We start from the raw sequence: 21373 nt of genomic DNA, 5'->3' as shown, positions 1-21373 counted from the left end.
GGACAAACCCATAGCAAGAGACCTAAGTGAAATGGATATTTAAGTACTATGCCAGATACAGAATTTAAAGATACCCAGTAGACTTGAGAAAAGAACGGAAGGCATCAGTGACACCCTTAACAAACAGATAAAAAAGAATATATATGTTTCTCGTGTGTGTGTGTGTGTGTGTGTGTGAGATGAACACCAAACAGGAAATTAAAAGTTCACGGATGGAATGAATACGAAGTTGGAGGAATCAGAGGAACAAATTAATGACCTAGAAGACATGTAATTAATCAAGCTGAGCAAAAGAAAGAAGAATTACAGAATATAAAAATAGACTTAGGAAACTTAAGGACTCCATCTAACATAAGAGCATTCCTACCATAGGAGTCCTAGAGGAAGAAGAGAGAGACAAGGGGGCAGAAAATTTATTTGAAGAAATAATAGCTGAAAACTTCCTTAATCAGGGAAAGGAAACAGACATCCACAGCCAGAAGACATAGACAATGCCCAGCAAAACCAACAACAGCAGGCCAACATCAAGACATACTGTAATTGAATTTGCAACATATAGTGACAAAGAATCTTAAAAGCAGCAAGACAAAACAAGTCCCTAACTTACAAGGGAAGACCCATAAGGCTAGATGGAGATTTCTCAACAGAAACTTGGCAAGCCAGAAGCGAGTGGCATGGGATATACAAAGTGCTGAATGGAAAAAAATCTGCAGCCAAGAATACTCTATCCAGCAAGCCTATCATTCAGAAGAGAAAGAGAGATAAAGCATTTGTCATACAAACAAAAACTAAGAGTTTGTGACCATTAAACCAGCCCTGCAAGAAATATTAAAGGGGACTCTGTGAGTGGAAAGGAGAGACCAAAAGTGACAGTATGAAGGCAGGAAACGCAAAACAGTAACAATGAATATTTCTGTAAAAATCAGTCAAGGAATTCATACCAAAAAGTGTATAAAATGTAACATACACCTCAATCATCAGGGGGAGAGGAGAAAAGAATGGGTTCAAATTTCAAGGACCATCAACATAAATTACAGACTGCAATTTGCAGAATTAAGTTATATACAAACCTAATGGCAACCATATATCAAAACCCATTAATAAACATGAGAATAATAAAGAGAAAAAAATGACAAATAGGTGCCTGGGTGGTTCCGTAGGTTAAGCAATTGACTCTTGATTTTGGTTCAGGTAATGATCTCACAGTTTTGAGACTGAAACCTGCATGGGGCTCTGTTGGCTTAAGATTCTCTCCCTCTCTCCTGTTTAATATATTCTGTTTCTCCCTCTCCTTCTGCCTCTCTCCCACTCATGTGTTCTTTCAGGTTGGTGGGGGGGGGGGGCGAGGATGTCAAATATATCACTAAAGAAAATTAACAAAACACAAAAGAGAAAGACAAGAAAGGATCAGAGAAAATCTCCAGAAACAACCACAAAACAAGTAATAAAATGACACTATAAATTCATATTTATCAATAATTACTTTGAATGTCAATGGACTATACACTCCAATCAAAACACAGGGTGACAGAGTGGATAAAAAAAAAAGTCCATCTATATACTACCTGTAAGAGGCTCATTTTAGACACCTCAAGATTCAAAGTGAGGGGATGGAGAAACATTTATAATGCAACTGAGTGCCAAAAGAAAGCCACAGTAGCAATACTTATATTAGACAAGCTAGACCTTAAAAACAAAGACTGTAACAAGAGACAAAGAAGGGCACTATATAATAATAAAGGGGACAATCCAACAAGAAGATAAAACAACTGTAAATATTTACGCAGCCGAACGGCAGAACCCAAATATATAAAACAACTAATAACAAACATAAAAGAGTTCACTGATGATAATAAAAGTAGGGGACTTTAACACCCAACTTACATAAATAGATCATCTAAACAGAAAACAAAGAACCAGTGGCTTTTAATGACACACTGGGCCAGATGGACTTAAATATATTTAGAACAATCTAGCGTAAAACAGCAGAATACACATTTTTTTTCCAGGTGCACGTGGGGCATTCTCCAGAACCAGTCACATAGGTCAGAAAACAGACCTCAAGAAATACAAAAGCCTAAGTCATACTATGCACCTTTTCTGGCCACAATACTGTGAAACTCGAAGTCAACCACAAGAAAAAACCTGCAAAGACCACAAGTGCATAGATGTTTAACAACGTGCTACTAAACAATGAATGGATACACTAGGAAATCAAAGAAAATAAAAATGGAAATGAATAAAAATGAAAACAATGATCCAAAATCTTTGGATGTGGCAAAAGTGGTCCTAAAAGGGAAGTATACAGTGATACAAATGTACCTTAAGAAACATGAAAAATCTCAAACAGCCTAACCTTACACCTAAAGGAACTAGAACAAGAACAAATGAAGCCTAAAGTCAGCAGAAGGAAGGACATAATAAAGATTAAAGCCAAAAGAAAAAAAAAAAACCAAAACCAAAACCAAAACCAAAAACAAAAAAACACAATAGAACAGATCAAGCATACCAAGAGCTGGTTCTTTGAAAAAATTAATAAAATTGATCAACCTCTAGCCAGACTATGGAAAAAGAAGAGAAAGGATCCAAATAAATATCATAAATGAGAGAGAATTAACAACCAACAGCACAGAAATATAAACAATTATAAGAGAATATTATAAAAAACTATATGCCAACAAACTGGACAACCTAGAAGAAATGGATCAATTCATAGAAACATAAATTACTAAAAGTAAAACAGAATGAAAGAATACTTAAACAAACAGCCTGGTACCAAATTTATCAGTAATCTAAACACTCCCAACAAACGAAAGTCCAGGACCAGAGGGTTTTGCACGTGATTTCTGCCCATCATTGGAAGAGTTAGTATGTATTCTTCTCCAACTATTCCAAAAAAACAGAAGAGGATGGAAAGTTTTGAAATTTATTCTATGAAGACAGCATCATCCTGACAGTAAAACCAGATGAAGACATTACACAAAAAAGAGAACTACAGGGCAGTACCTCTGATGGACATGAATGCAAAAATCCTCAACAAAATATTAGCAAACTAAATCCAACAATACTTAAAAAACATTATTCACCTCAATCAAGTGGGATTTATTCCTAGGATGCAAGGATGGTTCAATATTTGCAAATCAGTCAATGTGATACATCACATCACTAGGACAAAGGGTGAAAAAACACATAATCATTTCAATAGACGCAAAAAAGCATTTTATAAAGTACAACATCCATTCGTGATAAAAACCCTCAACAAACTAAGTCTAGAGGGAATATACCTCAACATAATAAAGACCATATTTGAAAAACTAATATCAGCTTCAACAGGGAAAAACTGAGAGCTTTTCGTCTATGGTTAGGAACAAGACAGGGATGTCCACTCTCACCACTTTTATCTAACAGAGTACTGGAAGTTCTAGCCTCAGCAATCAGACAACAAAAAGGAAGAAAAGGCAACCAAATTGGTAAGGAAGAAGTCAAACTTTCACTATTTGCAGATAACATGATACTATATCAAGAAAATCTGAAAATCTCCACCAAAAAAAATAATCAGAACTGATCAATGAATTCAATGAAGTCAGGATACAAAATCTAATGTACAGAAATTTGTTGTTCCTATACACTAATAATGAAACAGCAGAGAAGGTGAAATTAAGAAAACAATACCATTTACAATTGCACCAAAAGTAATACCTAGGAATAAACTTAACCAATGAGGTGAATAACCAGTACTCTGAAAACTATACAACACTGATGAAAGAAACTGATCATGATACAAAGAATTGGGAAGACATTCGATGACCATGGGTTGGAAGAATATATACTGTTAAATATCCATACTATCAAAAGCAATCTATAGACTTAATGCAATCTCTATCAAAATACCAAAATTACGAGCATTTTTCAAAGAACTGGAACGAACAATTATAAAATTTGTATGGAACCAGAAAAGACCCTCAAAGGCCAAAGCAATCTTGAAAAATAAATAACTGGAGGTATCACAATTCCAGCCTTCAAGTTACACTACAAAGCTGTAGTGATCAAAATAGTATGGTCCTGGCACAAAAACAGGCACACAGATCCACAGAACAGAAGAGAATAGCCAGAAATTAACCCACAACTATATGGTCAATTAATCTTCGACAAAGCAGGAATAAATATCCAACAGGAAAAAGGCAGTCTCTTCAACAAATGGTGCTGGGAAAAGCAGATAGTTGCCTGCAAAAAAATGAAATCTGGCCCACTTTGTTACACCATACATAAAAATAAACTCAAAATGGATATAAGACCTAAAAGTGAAACCTGAAACCGTAAAAATCCTAGAAGAGGGCACAAGAATTTTTCTGACACAGGCAGCATTTTTCTAGATATGTCTCCTGAAGGAAGGGAAACAAAAGCAAAAATAAACTATTGGAACTAGGTTAAAATTAAAAGCTTCTGCACCGCAAAGGAAACAATCAAAAAAAAAATGAAAGGCAACCTATGGAATAGGAGAAGATACTCGTAAATTACATATCTGATAGAGTTAGTATCCAAAATATAATAAAGAACTTAAAAAGCTCAATACCCAAACACCAAATAATCAGTTTAAAAATGGGCAAAAGACAAAGACAGACATTTCTCCAAAGACTTACATATAGCCAACAGACCTGTCAAGATATTCAACATCACTCATCATTAGAAAAATGCAAATCAAACCCACAATGAGATATCACCTCACACCTGTCAGAATAGCTAAAATAAAAAACACAAGTATTGGCAAGAAAAAACACTCCTGCTCTGCTGGTGGGAACGGAACCTGGTGCAGCCATTGTGAAGTTTTCTGGAAAGTTAAAAAACAGAATTACCCTATGATGCAGTAATTCTACTGAATATTTACCCAAAGAATACAAAAACACCAATTTGAAAAGATAAATGCAACCCTATGTTTATTACAGCATTATTTACAATAGCCAAATTATAGAAGCAGCCCAGGTATCCATCGATGGATGAATAATGAAGAGGTAGCACGCGTGTGTTTGTCTATGTGTGGGTGTGCATGAGCGAGCGCGTGCGTGCGCGCGCGCGCACACACACACAGAGGAATGTTACTTAGCCATAAAAAAGGAATGAATTCTTGCCATTTGCAACAACAGAGATGAATCTGGAAAGTATAATGCTAAGTGAAAGAAGTCAGTCAGACAAAGACAAATACCATATGATTTCACTCATGTGAAATTTAAAAACTAAAACAAAGAAAAAAAGAGACAAACCAAAATAGAGACTCTTAACTACAGAGAACAAACTGATGGTTACCAGAAGGGAGGTCGGTGAGGGATGGGTGAAATAGGGTATGGGGATTAAAGAGTACACTTATCATGATCAATACTGAGTAACGTATAGAAATGTTGAATCACTCACTATACTGCACACCTGAAACTAATATAACCCAAAATGTTAACTGTACTGGAATTAAAATAAAAAGCTTATTTATTTTTTTGAAACAAAACACATTGCATGTGAGCAGGGGAAGGGGAGAGGGAGAGAGAGAATCCTACGCAGACCCCATGCCCAATGTACTCCTCAGGGCTTGATCTCATGACATCTCATGACCTTGAGATCATGACCTGAGCGAAAATGAAGAGTGAGATGCTTAACTAAGTCACCCAGGCACCGCTCAAAAACTTAAGAAAAAAAAAAAAAAATTCCCTACAGAACATCTTGCCTATTGTTTTCCTGCCAAAAGATTTCTTGGCATTAATATAAAGACTCAATAGCACGGTACTGGTGTAAAATCAAATTGATCAATGCAACAGTGAACCCAAAAATAAACCAAGACATGCATGAAGAACTGATACTTGGCCAAGACAATGAAGAGAAAGGATGGCATTTTTTTTTTTTTTAATTTTTAATGTTTATGTATTGAGAGAGAGACTGGGCATAAGTGGGGAGGGGCAGAGAGAAAGGGAGACACAGAATCTGAAGCAGGCTCCAAGCTCTGAACTGTCAGCACAGAGCCCGACGTGGGGCTCGAACTCGTGAACCGTGAGATCCTGACCTGAGCCAAAGTCAGACGCTCAACCGACTGAGCCACCCAGGTGCCCCAAGGATGGCATTTTCAACAGCAGTGGTGGAAAAATTAAATATCCACATGTAAAACAAACTTGAATCCATACCTTCTATCATATATAAAAATGAACTCATAATGGATCACCTAGATGTGAAATTTAAAACTCTGAAACTTCAAGGGTAAAACATTTGTCTTAGATAAAGATTTCCTAGACACAAAAGAAAAATTCGTAACAGTAAATTGGACATCATTAAAAGAAGTAACTGGGGCTCCTTGGAGAAACAACCAAGCTGGTACAGAAAAAGTGTAGGATGAATCGAGATAACTCTGTTTTGCCAGAAAGTAAGACATGCTCGAAAATCAACAGAGACATGCCAAAGGAGAAGATTTCAACTTGAAGGGGTTTCTACTGCCCAAATTGTTCCCATTTGGGTATCAAAATAAATAATGAAAGCAATGATTTATAGCATATTAAAATTTAAAAATTTCACAAGCCCACAGTAATGAGTGAATGGAAAAGGAAAATCGTATCCATACAGTACACCAATAATAATAATAATAGAGAATGGTAAAGCACTGAAGAACATATCACTTTAGCCAAAAATGATGTATCAGGGTGGATATAATAATGAGAAAGAAATCAAACAGTAACTTCAAAAAAACAAAGTTTGACATAAATAATTATTAACTACACCAAAGAACTGGGATAACAAGGAACTGGGATAACAAGGACTGGCTAGCTGAGACAATGCTAGCATGCCTGGGTGGCTCATTCAGTTAAACATCAGACTTCAGCTCAGGTCATGATCTCATGGTTCATGGGTTCAAGCCCCGCATCGGGATCTGTGCTGACAGCTCAGAGCCTGGAGCCTGCTTCAGATTCTGTCTCTCCCTCTCTCTCTGCCCCTCCCACACTTGCACTGTGTGTCTCTCTCTCTCTCAAAAATAAATATATTTTTTTAATTTTATTAAAAAAGTTAATTTTTTAATAAAAAATCTTTTTAAAGTTGAGACAATGCTAAAGAATAAAAGTATTACGGCAGATATATGATATTTAATAGCCACTACCTCTAAGGCTAGGACAAATCGCAAGAAAAGGTATAGCCATCGCTCACTTTGGTGCTGCAACAGTGGGATTCGTTGGAAATTCATCCTCTGGAACTTGTTCACAGATCTACTCTATGGTACATACTGGCAATCTGTGTCCTGGATTTCTCCCACCCCCAAAAGAAAAAGAAAAGCTGCTGTAAAGGACATTATTCCAACAACTGACAAAATTTATTTATTATTTACTTATTAGATAATGTATTAATATCAAACTTCCTGAACTTGGTAATTATACTGTGGTTATACGAGATTATCCTTGTATATATCAAAATTCATCAAGTTATAGATTTTAAATTTGTGTAGTTTACTGTATGTTAATATCATCTCAGTAAAGCTAAAAACACTTTTAAAGGAGCGCCTGGGTGGCTCAGTCGGTTAAGCACCCGACTTCGGCTCAGGTCATGATCTTACAGTTCGTGGGTTCGAGCCCCACATCAGACTCTGTGCTGACAGCTAGCTCAAAGTCTGCTTCCGATTCTGTGTCTCCTTCTCTCTGACCCTCTCCTGCTCATGCTGTCTCTTTCTCAGAAATAAAAGATTAAAAAAATTTAAAAAAAGTGACAAACCCTAAAAACAAATTTTAAAAAATTTTTTTAATTAAAAATAAAAATACTTTTAAAAAAGAGAACCTATACTTCAGAGACACATAGACACGTTTGGGGATCAAGGGTCATATCTGCAACTTATCCCATACAAGTAAAAAAAAATAAATAACCCTAAGTATACCAAAGTGAGAAATAAAGAAAATGCAGCACAATCTAGTATCCTTAGGAAGGGCTTATAAGGGCGGGCTTATTGCTAAGTTCTCACATGTGGTCTTTATGCTGAAATATCAGTTGGCTGGATGTATGTCTCAATTCAAATTTTTTTCTGTTAAAATCTTAAGTCTTTACTCCAGGTTCTTCTGGACTCAAGTGCTAATGTTGGAGAGTCTAATGATAATCTAACATTCTTTCCATCATAAGTGATGTAATCTTTTTGTGGAGATGCTGAAGTATTATTTTTCTTTTCTTTAAAACGCCTTTAACAAGTTTCAGTGATGGCTATTGTCTCCATTTTCCTAGGCACTTGATGAACCCTTTTAATACAGATGTTCATCTTTGTTTTAACAATATTTTCTTGTTTTTGTTTTCTGTCTCTTTGTACAAGCAGTCTTCAGGTACTATTATTAATGTTCACATATTTATGTGCATGTGTATGTAAAATCTTTTCACTTCACGAATTTCTTTCATCTCTTTACTTGATTTGTCTTCACTTATTCTTTTCTATCATTTATTTCTTTTATGGTACTTTCTGGAGGGTTTAGTCATTCAAGAACTTTCTGGTTCACTTCATTTCCGAAATCTTTCTAATTCATTCCTCAACTCTGTCAATTTTTCTTTTCATGACCTCCTACAGAACAGGAGCTAATTTCTAAATTTTTCTAAATCTAATTTATGTTTTTTTTCATAATATACTGTTTTATTCTCCCAGCTCATTTTATAGAAATAGGTTTCATTATCTCTCTGCTTTAAAAACAAAGTATACTGCTATCTTCACTTCTTTAGATCTGTTATTCAGAGGACTGTTGTCATCTTTTTTTCTTATGCTATCTTTCAATCTTATAAAATTTTCTACAGACCAATTTATAGTAGCATGCATTGTCTTCTACTTTTAAGTCTCCTAGGTAGGATTTGTAAACAGATTAATATAGCTTTCCTAGATCCAGAGTTCTAGGGTTTCCTCTTATGCAGTTATTATGACAAAGTATTCAAACCTATGGTGTCTTAGTGTAAATACTTCTGTAATACTTTGACATCTGCCTCGAGTGCCCCCTTCCACATGTATCTGAGGCTTTTCTCTTCTTTACCCCTGAATTCCTATCCTGGTTAACTTGTTTTTATTTGCAGCAGTTTCTTCTCAGTGTGGGGCTCTGCTCTTTCACTGAATATTTCCAAGAATCTCAGGAACCAAGTTGTTCCAGCTCCCTCATACTTTCCTGTGGCAAACTGCCTCATTTCAGACCCTATTAACAATCTGTGGACCACAATCTCAGTAGCAGTACCCTCAGATACTTTTTTTTTCCTTTTAATGTTATTTATTTATTTCTGAGAAGAGAGAGAGACAGCGTGAGCAGGGGAGGGTCAGAGAGAGGGAGATACAGAATCTGAAGCAGGCTCCAGGCTCTGAGCTAGCTGTCAGCACAGAGCCCAACGCGGGGCTTGAACCCACGAACCGTGAGATCATGACCTGAGCTGAAGCTGGACGCTTAACCGACTGAGCCACCCAGGTGGCCCGATACCGTCTTCTTCAGAGACATGCTGGGTGGCTTTCTGAGAAGGCAGACAGCTACCACGATAAATGTATGATCTCTAGCAGCAAGTGGGCCGCAACATGATCTGCAACCCTATTACATTTACCTGGAAAATACAATCCACACTGAGGACACACAAACCTTCTATTCATTCCTGCCTTCTCTCCTGTTCATAACAAAACATCTCTCCTTCTATCCAAAGTCATCAATCTCTCCACCTAGGCCTTGGATTAATCTCATCCTGCCTCACATACTCACTTAAAAATCTCTTTAGTATATTGGGATAGCTCACTTGAGTGAATTCTTCCACTTTCATATAAACATGCTTAAAGCCTTTCCTATTTACAAAAAAGGCAATAAACAAGAAACCCATAACTCTTTTTTCTCCCCAAGTACTGCCTTATCCCTTTAAACTTCTCTACAGAGTTGTCTAAACTTTCCATCTACATCTCTTTACTTCCCATCCATTGTACAACCCACCCCAATACGGTTTCCCGTTCTACTTCTCCACCAAAATATACTTTTGCATGACTGCCATGTTTCTAATGCTAAAAATGTTCTTGGCTTCTCTTACCTGACCTTGCAGGAATATGACACTATGAAACACCACTGCTCTGTTCCTTCTTTTTTGCCTTGGCTGCCATGACACTATATATTCCTGGTTTTCTCCTACCTCTTCTCACTCTCCTTTGTACATTTCCATCTTTATCTCGAAGCCATTCAATACCTGACTTCCTGAAGCCTTGTCCTAGGTGATCTCCTCACTCTAATCTCCAGGGGAGAAGGGAAAGGAGCAAAGGAAGGACAACAGGAGACCAAAACGGATGGGTCAGAGGAGCGGGAGGAAACCTTAATACCAAAGGATGGGTGGGAAAGTGAGCAGAGATTAGAAAAAGCAAGTTAAGGCACATGACGCACAAGACGAGTATAGAAGACGGATGAGGACTGGAAGAAACATAAATCAACATGCACCAGTACAAAAAGACAGATACTAGGAATCTCGTGTACTACAGGCACTTCCTGGTTATCCTTAATGCTTAATATAGACATCCAACAGACCGCAGAAAGACTATTCATTCACAATCACGGTAAAATAAAGATCTTCTGGTAGTTATGATTCTGAATTACTTATTTTCTTTTTTAAATTTATTGTATCACGACAAGAATACTTATGGACTATGTACATTAGAAGAAATTAGAGCAAAGTTATGTTCACATGTTGCTTTAAACAAATATTTGATAATGCACCCTACATATTTTATGTACATATACTATAGTACTACTATATCTTGTACATAATAAATCACAAAAACATGTAACGATTTTTAAATATACAATTTTACTTATTTATTTTTGAAAGAGAGAGCAGAGGCACACGAGTAGGGAAAGAGGCAGAGAGAGAGGGAGGTAGAGAATCCCAAGCAGATCCGTGCTGCCAGCGCAAAGCCCAACATGGGACTTGAAATTATGAAACCGGGAGATCATGACGTGAGTTGAAGCCCAGAGTTGGATGCCTAACCAACAGAGCCACCCAGGTGCCTCCAGAGACAATCTTAAGCAGCCTCAGTGCTCAGTGCAGAGCCTGACATGGGGCTCCATGTCAACACCGAGATCATGACCTGAGCTGAAATCGAGTCAGATGCTTAACCAACGAGCCATGAAGGTGTCCCAAACATAAAATATGTTTAAATGTTTATTTATTTTGATAAAGAGAGAGCAAGCGTGAGTGGGGGAGGGGCAGAGAGGGAGAGAGAAGAGAATCCCAAGCAGTTTCCACACTGTCAGCACAGAGCCTGACTCAAGGCTCGAACCCACCAACTCTGAGATCATGACCTAAGCTGAAATCAAGAGTCAAATGCTTAACTGACTGAGCTACCCAGGAGTCCCAAAACATTTTTAAAAAATTGGGTAGGGGAGGTACCTGAGTGGTTCAATCGGTTAAGTGTCTGACTTCGGCTCAGGTCATGATCTCATGGCTCATGAGTTCGAGTCTAACGTCAGGCTCTGTGCTGACAGCTCAGAGCCTGGAGCCTGTTTCAGATTCTGTGTCTCCCTCTCCCTCTGCCCCAAATCTGTTCTTGCTTTGTCTCTCATTTTTCTCAATGTTTATTTTTGAGAAGGAGGGGCAGAGTGTGAGCAGGGGAGGGGCAGAGAGAGATACAGAATCTGAAGCAGACCCCAGGCTCTGAGCTGTCAGCACAGAGCCCAACACGGGCCCGAAGCCGCATACTGCGAGATAGTGATCTGAGCCAAGTTGGAAGCTCAACTAAGCCACGCAGGCACCCTTCCCCCCCCCCCCGGCCCGCCCAACACAAAACATTTTTAAAGAATAAAATCAGGGTCGGGGTGCCTGGGTGGCTTAGTCGGTTAAGCGCCCAACTTTCGCTTAGGTCATGATCTCGCAGTTCGTGGGTTCAAGCCCTGCGTCGGGCTCTGTGCTGACTGTCAGCTTTGAGCCTGGAGCCTTTTTCAGAGTCTGTGTCTCCCTCTCTCTCTGACCCTCCCCTGCTCACGCTGTCTCTCTCTCCTAGAAATAAATAAAAATATTTAAAAAAAAAAAAAGAATAAAATCAGGGTCAAATATTTTAAAATATCTTGCTAATCATAATAGCTTCATACTATTATCCTCTAATGGTCCAAGATGTGATATACACTTAAGGCATAGTTCATCATTTATATAGAGGCTGTCCATCAATTTCAAAGAGTCTTCTTGGTAACTTTGAAACTTATAGGTTTCCAATGGTTAGATATGGTTAGAAAATCACTTATGTTCACTGCACAGTAAGACTAATAAAGATCCTACAGTATATCAGCTCTGCCACTATAATGCTGTTACACTTACAAATTTATCAGAGCTGAAAATGAGACTTCAAAGATTCAAATAGTTTATGGCTGGTGGAAAATCACACAAATCCATCAACTCTGTACACCAGATAAAATGGAAAACAAAATGGAACACAAAATGGAACAGCAACAATTACAGCTTTCTATAGAATACAGATTTCCTTGCCAGCTAATGCACCGCTGGCTGCATATTCAGGTGCCAGGAAATGACAATCATCTATCCCTCTATTTAACATTAGAAAAGTCATCAAAGATGAGGAGCCCTGGGAACCTTCTGTATTTTCCTTAACTGGGGAGAAGCCAAGCTATCAGCATCTAACCTTGATTACAGACTTAAAATGTAATGCTCTAAGCTATTAATAATGGCATTGGGGATTACTTTTTATGGCTGTTACACATGTACCCTACATGCTACAACGTAGGAACTCTCCAGGCTGCCGAAACTGAGGGATTTTTGTGAATGGCCTCCATATGGGACTTCCCTAGAAACTGAGATTACAGGATTTTATGTCACGGTCCTGATAGTGGCCTACCATGATCTTCAATTTTTCAGTCATTTTGGTTAAAAACAGAGGTTACAATCCACAAGCCAAGTTATCCAAGAACATGTAAATTGTATTACAATTTTTGTGTGCACGCTAGGGGTGGAGTGAGGGGACACAATAGGGTCTGCCCCTCCAAGAGAAATTTTAAAATATTTTAATAGTATGTTAATAAAAACACAATACAAAGTTTGTTTGAGGTGACTAACACATACTTAGAAAATTATGCCTTTAAAGCAGAGATAAACATTAAATAAAAGCCAAAAGTTAGGTGATAAGCCCTTAGGGAATAGCAAGCAAGAAAAAGAGTAAATATTACAAATAGAAACAAAAGAGGAGACATCATTCAGCCCCCGAAAACATTAAAAGGATAAGGGAATACTGTGAACAAATATATGCCAAAAATGTACCAACTACATGAAACAGAAAATTTTCTTCAAACAATTTACCAAAATGGGTTCATGAATATAAAATCTGAATAGCCTCATATCAATTAAAGACACTGAATTCCTAATCAAAAACATTCTCATAAAGAAAACGCTAAGTGCACATGGATTCAATGAATTCTGTCATACGTTTAAAGAATACTAATTTTACAAAACCTCTTTCAGAAAATTTGAGATAGAACACTTTATACAGTGAGGCCAGTATTACCTTGATATCCAAATCATATAAAGATTCAAGAAAATTCTATCACCAATATCTATCACCAATATTCCTCATCAACATAAAAAGTCCTTAAAATATTAGCAAATCAAATATAGAAGTACACCAAAAGGATAATACATCAGGACCAAGGAGCACATATCCCAAGAATACAAGATAGGTTTAACATCTGGAAATCAACATAATTCACCACATTAACAGGAAAAAAAAAAAAGAAAGAAAACCCACACTATCATTTTAATAGATACAGAAAATTCAATTTAAAAAATTCATCATCCGCTCATGGTTAAAATCCTCAGCACTCTAGGAACAGAAGGAATCTTCTGAATTTTGATAACGAGTACCTGTAAAAAGCTAATAGATCTAACATATTAATTGTGAACAACTAATGTTATCCTTCTAAGATCAGGAATAAGGCAAGGATGTTATATCTCATTTAATAGTGAAATTAAACTTTTATGCAATATTGCAATAAGGGAAGAAAATGACAAATTATTAGGAATGGAAAGGAGTAAAACTATCTACCTGTAAGCAATAGCAGTCTACACGGAAAACCTTAAGGAATTTACAAAGAAACTATTAGATTTAATAATTGAATTTAGCAAGATAATAGGATAGAATCAATATACAAAAGTCAATTGTATTTCAACCAGCAACAATTAGAAATGACATTTTCTTTAATTTTTTTAGTATTTTTGAGAGAGGACAGAGAACCTGAGTGGCTGAGGGGTAGAGAGAGAGACAGAGGACCTAAAGTGGCTCTGTGCACAAAATTCTGACTCAGGACTCACACCCACAAACCATGAGATCATGACCTGAGCTTAACTGACTGAGCCACCCAGGCACCCTTAGAAATGAAATTTTCAAAAAAAGCATTATCATTAAACAACATTATAAAATTTTTTGGAATAAACTTCACAAATATTGTTCAAGAGAAAATAGTACTAAGAGAAATTAAAGATCTAAATAAATGGGAGATAAAACACGTTTATAGATAGGAATAGTCAATATTGTTAGATCGTTCTCCCCAAAGTAGTATCTGGATTGAATGCAATTTTATTTTTCTTATTTATTTTTTAAAAATTTTTTTTAATGTTTTATTTATTTCTAGGAGAGAGAGAGAGACAGCGTGAGCAGGGGAGGGTCAGAGAGAGAGGGAGTCACAGACTGAAACAGGCTCCAGGCTCTGAGCTGGCAGTCAGCACAGAGCCCGACGCAGGGCTCGAACCCACAAACCACGGGATCATGACCTAAGCGAAAGTCGGACGCTTAACCGACTAAGCCACCCAGGCGCCCCTGGATTGAATGCAATTTTAGTCAAAATCATAGCAGGCTTTCATGTAGAAATTAACAAGCTGACTCTAAAATTTATGAAGAAATGCAAATGACTTTAAAGAGCCAATTTTGAAAAAGAACTGCCCAATTCAAAACGTGCTTTGAAAGCTACAGTAATAAAAAAAAAAACCCAACAACACTGTTAGTACTGAATGGACAGGTCAATAGAACAGAAAAGAATACAGAAATAGAACCACACATATATGTTCAACTGATTTTTTACAAAAATGCCAAAGTAATAAAATGGGAAAAGTACTCTTTTCAATAAATGGTGCTTTAACATAGGCTTGAAAACATGAACCTCAATGCTTACCTCATACAAAAACTGCTCAAAATAGATTATAGCTCTAAATATGAAAACCAAAACTACTACTACTGAAAGACGGGATAAAATCTTAGTAAATTTAGGGTAGACACAGAAGTATTAGAACACAAAAATCACTAACCATAAAAGAAAAAAACTGATAAACCAAACATAATCAAAATGTAAAACTTCAGCTCTTCAAAAGATGCCATTAAGAAAATGAACAGGCAAGCAACAGGCATGAAAGAAAACACGTGCAATACATGTATTTAACAAAGGACCAGGATAAAGAATATATATAAAGACTATTTAGTTTTCTGGTGCACCTGAGTGGCTCAGTCAGTTAAGTGTTTGACACTTGATTTTGGCTCAGGTCATGATCTCAGGGTCATGAATGAGATCAAGCCCTGCGTTGGGCTCAGCGCTGAGCTCAGCACTGAGCGTGGAGCCTGTTTGAGATTCTCTCCCCCCTTGTCTTTGTCCATTCTCCCCACCTCCCCCCGCGCCCCCCCCAAAAAAAATAAACATTAAAAAAAGAATATATAATTTTGAATAATATATCCAATTACCTAACTATAAATGTTTTTTTTTTTTTCTAGGAGAGAGAGAGAGAGAGACACAGTGTGAGCAGGGGAGGGCCAGAGAGAGAGGGAGTCAACAGACTGAAACAGGCTCCAGGCTCTGAGCTGGCAGTCAGCACAGAGCCCGACGCGGGGCTCGAACCCCCGAACCGCGAGATCATGACCTAAGCGAAAGTCGGACGCTTAACCGACTAAGCCACCCAGGCGCCCCTCATTAGGTCAATTTTAAAATTCTGCAAAAGACAAACTGAAATTTTACCAAAAAGCTGTAGTAGCCAATAAGCACAGGAAAGATGCTCATCATTATTCACTGGGGAAATGAAAATTAAAACCATGAGACAACCCTTTGCACATACTAAAATGACTAAAATTAAAGACTAACAACACTAAAATTGGCAACGATGTGAACCAACTGGAACTCTTATACGTTGCTGGAGGGAATGCAAAACAGTACAACCAGTGTAAATATACATTTATGATGCAAACAAGAAATTCCAAGTATTTACCCAAGGAAATGAAAACATATCCACATAGAGACTTCTCTACAAATATGTATAACAGTTTTATTCATAATAGCCCCAAATTTAAAATAGTAATATTTTCCATTAATAGGTGAATATTGAATATAAAACTGTGTATAAAACTGGTAAACAATATGAAACGATGTTAAATACTATTAATTCTTTGTCATTGTACCTTGTACTCACAAGGTGATTTATACTTCTCACTAAGAACCCAAAGGAATCTGATCCCAGAATTGACAGTTTTATATCTTTTAGACTGCCTACTAATAAAGAAGTCTAGGAAAACTGATGGATTCTTTTATTTTACTCTCCCTGGACAAATAATGTGATCCCTTTCAAAAGTATGCTCCGTGTTCTTGTAAATATAGCTTAGAGTTTCCTACTTTTCTGCTGACATTACATCAACACCATAAAATATTACACAATGTTGTAACATTTCTCCAGGATCCACTTCTCTTCTAAATTCATATACCTGTAACATACCTGAAGAAAAACTGTTTTCTAAGCTCTTCCCTCTTTCCTAGATGTAACTGCACACTAAGGAAATGACAGTCACACCTGAGGTAGTCAGCCAACTTTAGCATGTGGCCACTCATCCTCATCCCTTCCAACTGGCAGTCTCATAAAACGACAGTTTCCAGCCCTGTTCCTCAACAGTGGCTTGGTAGCTAGTGTAATTGTGTCTGAGCATTGATAAATCATAACACTTTTTTATTGTTACAAATTAGCTGTATTTCTTTTTCATAAAAAACAAGTTAGGAAGGATTTATTTTCCATGAATTTCATTTAGGATAACAAGGAGCACCAAAAAGTATTTAATAGAAAAATTAGGTCTGATTATGTTGAAACCTATTACTCCATACCCTGAACTTTGGTCTTAAATTCCTTAGGAATCCCCTTATAATCAATTTTATTTCAGAATATAATACTGCTTGAGCTAAAGAAACACAAGGGTTTAATATTATACTCTAGAATTCTAAAACTATGCCAAATTGGGCACTCTAAGGGGATGGGCCTAGAAATCTAAATTTTTAATGTAAGTTTTTAATCAGTGAGGGGTGTCTGGGTGGCTCACTGGGTTGACCTTCCAACTTCGGCTCAGGTCATGATCTTGTGGTTCCTGAGTTCAAGTCCCACATAAGGCTTGATGCTGTCAGTGCAGACAGAGCCCACTTCAGATCCTCTGTCCCCCCCACCCTCTCCCCTTCCGCCACTTACATTCTCTCAAAAATACATAAAACATTTAAAAACTTACTTAAAAAAATAAAATTTTAACTAGTAATTCTAGTAGAGCTAAAATTTGAAAACCACTATCTAAATCTAAAAGAGTTCAACTGCAACGTAATTGTGGCCTCAACAAAACTTGTTTTGTTTGGCCTACAAAATGGGCTCGTGTGCAATGTATTTTCTTCTTTACTTGCCAATATCTAATACTAGGGAAAGCTTACACAAAAATTCAGGCTTCAGACTTCTCATTAAAAGAAATATATACAGGGGCTCCCGGGTGGCTCAGTCGGTTGGGCAGCTGACTTTGACTCAGGTCATGATCTCACAGTTCGTGGGTTCGAGCCCCACATTGGGCTCTGTGCTGACAGCCAGCTCAGAGCCTCCTGGATCCTGTTTCAGATTCCGTGTCTCCCTCTCTCTCTGACCCTCCCCTGCTCACGCTGTCTCTGAGAAATAAAGCATTAAAAAAAAATTTACAAAAAAATATATATACATAAATGTCCTTCAATACTGGCCCTGCCCTCTCTTACATGACACTCTGCTATAGCTGAATTTATTCGCCTTCCCTGTCACTCTCCACCATTCGCTATTATTTTACTCAGATACCTGGCTTAGCTCCTGTAGGTATTATAGTTTGACCCTGACAAGTGTACCGACAAGTTCATCAAGAGAATGAAGAACAGATGATCAAAATGAACCCTATTTATTTAGTTATGAAATGTACTGGCTGAAGTTTTACTTCCGCTAGTTTTAAAATAAGTTTGCAATGAGAGAGAAAGGAAGACCAGAAGTCAATAAGATTCAGGATAGATTGTGTCTTTAATTTACTGAAGATAACCCTAACTCTTTTGGAGTGTATTTAAAAGTGTCATTTGTTAGAGACGTTTTCTTCCTCAGTGTAAAAACAAAAACATTACCTTCCAGTTTTAAATGCTTTCTTGAACTCTTGCTTATAATACAAACACCAAGATAAAATATATTTAGAGATTAGAATTACACAGAACATTTTGAGAAATCTGGAATTGCAAATTTGTCTCAGAGGTGAGTTTCATAGTTTTTATTACCCATGTTCTCATTCATTCTAGTCTAATCATCACTTCTAGGCACACGATAAATCTTAATTCTGGAATTCCACAAAATTCAGATAGCTACTACAAGCCTGTTTAGCCACTTAAAATATAAATAAAAGCGGGGCTCCTGGGTGGCTCAGCCGGTTAAGCATCCGAGTTCGGCTCAGGTCAGGATCTCACAGTCTGTGGGTTCAAGCCCCGCAACGTGCTCTGTGCTGACACCTCAAGAGCCTGGAGCCTACTTCGGATTCTGTGTCTCCCTCTCTCTCTTCTCTCCTGCCTGTATTCTGTCTACCAAAAATAAATAAACATTAATAAATTAATTAATAAAAGAAACTGTAAAATGTGTCTAAAAACTAAGACTTAAGTTTCACCTGTACTAAATTTCCAACAGGTGAGCCACATCAGAGTAAACAAGTCTGAAAGAGAGACTTTGCAAGCAAGCTTACCAAGGTAAAAAATACAAACACTCAGCGGTGAGAGATTAGGGGCAGTTTATTAGTTACAATAACATAAGCCAAAACATCTACACTTCTGCTCTGGTTCCCAGAACCCCGTTCCCACCAGGCCAGGTGAAAATGGCCAGCTAACACCTGCACAGGCAACGGGTTGTGTTACACAAGAGGAAACCTAAGCTTAGAGAACACCAATCTTTTATCACAGGCAGTAAGCAAGCCTGCCATTCGCTCCAGTAGACATTTATTATACTGGACCATACGCATGCCTGCTCTTTGCTCTGATGGAAGACACTATCTCTATCTTCGAAGGTTGTTCCTGTTAAAAACAGAAACAAAGGGCAGTCAGTACGTTCCTGGCAAGGCCTGCAGAAACTTAGGAGACCAGTGGAAAATTGTCTCCCTCAACTGGATACTGTTTCTAACATATACTCAAATGGGGAGTCTAACACGACAACCTATTTATAGCATCAATTTCATATACCCTTGACCGGCTCAATTACTTAATCAGCATTGCATCTCAAGTTAAATCAACTAGAACCTCTAAAAAGGAAGTCTATATTAAAAAAGGAATTATCCCCCCTTTTCCAGTTACTTTCCATTTTGAAAAAGGAGATGCTCCAATATTGGCAATATTAAAATTTAAAATCCTCAAGCATTCCACTAGAAATGACCACCGTGCTTACTTTAACCAACTTTAAATGTTTCAAACCTGTTAACGTTAGCAATAGGCGCTACCTGTCAAAAGTCCCATTATACAGTAACAAACCACCACAAAGAGGCAGTAACTTCAACATTTCCAGCTGCTGTCTACAAAACACAAGAAAATCCTCCACCCCAAATCACTTTGTTCTGTTTCTCTTTACCCTTCACCATCTCAAAAATAAAATCTTCGGATGATAAAGGCAACAAAATACCGTCTCTTTGGGTTCCTTTGTCCCTAGCCGAAGGGAGAAAATCGGGGACTCGTTAAGGTAAAGAACCTGAAACAGGCACGACAGAAAATAGACGGCATCCGATCTGTAATCAATCACCAGAGAAAGTCCCCATCACTTCATCTTCATCTTTCCCTTCCCCCTCCAGCTCAAATAACGCGGGTCTACACGAGATGATTAGGATCATATGGACCCGGACAAAGCTCCGGGGAGGCAGAGGGTTCGCAGTTAACTAGATGCAGTCGGCAAAGAATCCGAGATACACGCTACAGCCGGCTCGAGCGGAGGTTTTCAAAAGTGCGGGTCGCACGGGCCACCCAACCCTGGAGCAGAGTGCGGAGCAGCGGAGGAGCGGCGGCGGCGCCGCCAAGTCCTCGGCGCCCGTGGAAGTTGCTCGCGGGGCGCGCGGCACGCCGCAGAGCGCGCGGGCCCTCCATGTCACCGCCGCCAACACAGACCCTCCTCCTCGCCCCTCCCCCGCCGCGCACCCCGGGCGGCGGCGACATGACAGCGGGTCGCGCCGCACAAGGGCGCTCGCCTCCCCGAGCCCCTCCCCGGGCTCCCCCGCGCCCACGGCCGGCTCTCACCTTGGGTGGCGAACGGCGAGGAGCCGCTGACCGGCGAGCCGGGGGCGGGGACGGGCGGCGGGGTCTCGGCCGAGCCCAGCATGGGCGCGGGCAGCATGAGGTAGCGCTGGGGCGCCGGGAGGCAGCGCTGGCAGAAGGAGTGCAGGCAGGGCAGCAGCTTGGGCGCCCGGCTCTGGATGTTCTGGTGGCACACGGCGCAAGTGTCCAACAGGTTGAGCCGGGCCGCCTCGCCTCCGCGCTCCGAGTCGGGGCCCTGCCGACTCTCGGCCTCGTTCTCCCCGCTGGGCGCCGCCGAGGGCCCCCCGGCGGCCGCCGCCGAAGCCGCCGCGGCCGCCGTCGCCGCCTTCTCCACAGCCACCTCCATTGTCCTGCCCCCGCCGCCGCCGCTGCCGCGGAAGGGGGAGCGCGGTCTCCGCCTGCCGCCGCCCCCGACGACCTCCTCCTCCTCCTCACAGGCCGTTGGGACGACCCGCGGGAGAGGGAGGGAGAGCGGGCCGGACCGAGGAAGGCTCCTCAGGCCCCGGGGATCCGCCTCCCGGGTGGCGCGGCCGGAAGAAGGGGATCTGTCAGCGGGAACCTTTCCTCGCACCGGGAAGGCTGCGCCCCGTCCGCTTCGCCAACCGCCGCGGCGCTCGTCGAATCCGCCCAGCCCGCCCTCGCCTCCCCGCCTTTCTCTCTGGGCCCCCGGCCCATCTCAGGCCCCGCCCCCGCCCCCGCCCTCCCTCTCCCAGCAACTGAGGCGACGGCGAGGAGCGCGCCGCCCAATAGCCGCAGCGCCTGGCCAGGGGGCGGGGCCTGCCCAAGCCCGCGAGGCTCCGACGGCCTCGGCGGGAGGCTGGGGGGTGGGA

At 39.7% G+C, this 21373-nt stretch overlaps 1 protein-coding gene across 2 annotated transcripts in view; it reads right to left on the bottom strand.

Annotated features, from left to right (window-relative positions):
• TRIM24 (tripartite motif containing 24) overlaps positions 1–21171 on the bottom strand; it is a 111630-nt gene extending 90459 nt beyond the window's left edge. For both annotated transcript variants that reach the window (XM_039234003.1, XM_039234004.1), the window contains exon 1: positions 20526–21171. In XM_039234003.1, the coding sequence (XP_039089934.1) occupies positions 20526–20889 (364 nt within the window). In that variant the 5' untranslated portion in view covers positions 20890–21171. The remainder of the gene's footprint in view (positions 1–20525) is intronic.
• Between the last annotated feature and the right edge of the window lie 202 nt (positions 21172–21373).

The sequence above is a fragment of the Hyaena hyaena genome, unplaced genomic scaffold, assembly GCF_003009895.1.
Source record: "Hyaena hyaena isolate Hyena2069 unplaced genomic scaffold, ASM300989v1 scaffold_82, whole genome shotgun sequence".
Taxonomy (NCBI): domain Eukaryota; kingdom Metazoa; phylum Chordata; class Mammalia; order Carnivora; family Hyaenidae; genus Hyaena; species Hyaena hyaena.
The sequence above is the reverse complement of the archived record's forward strand: the minus strand, read 5'-3'. Positions and strand labels throughout refer to the sequence as shown.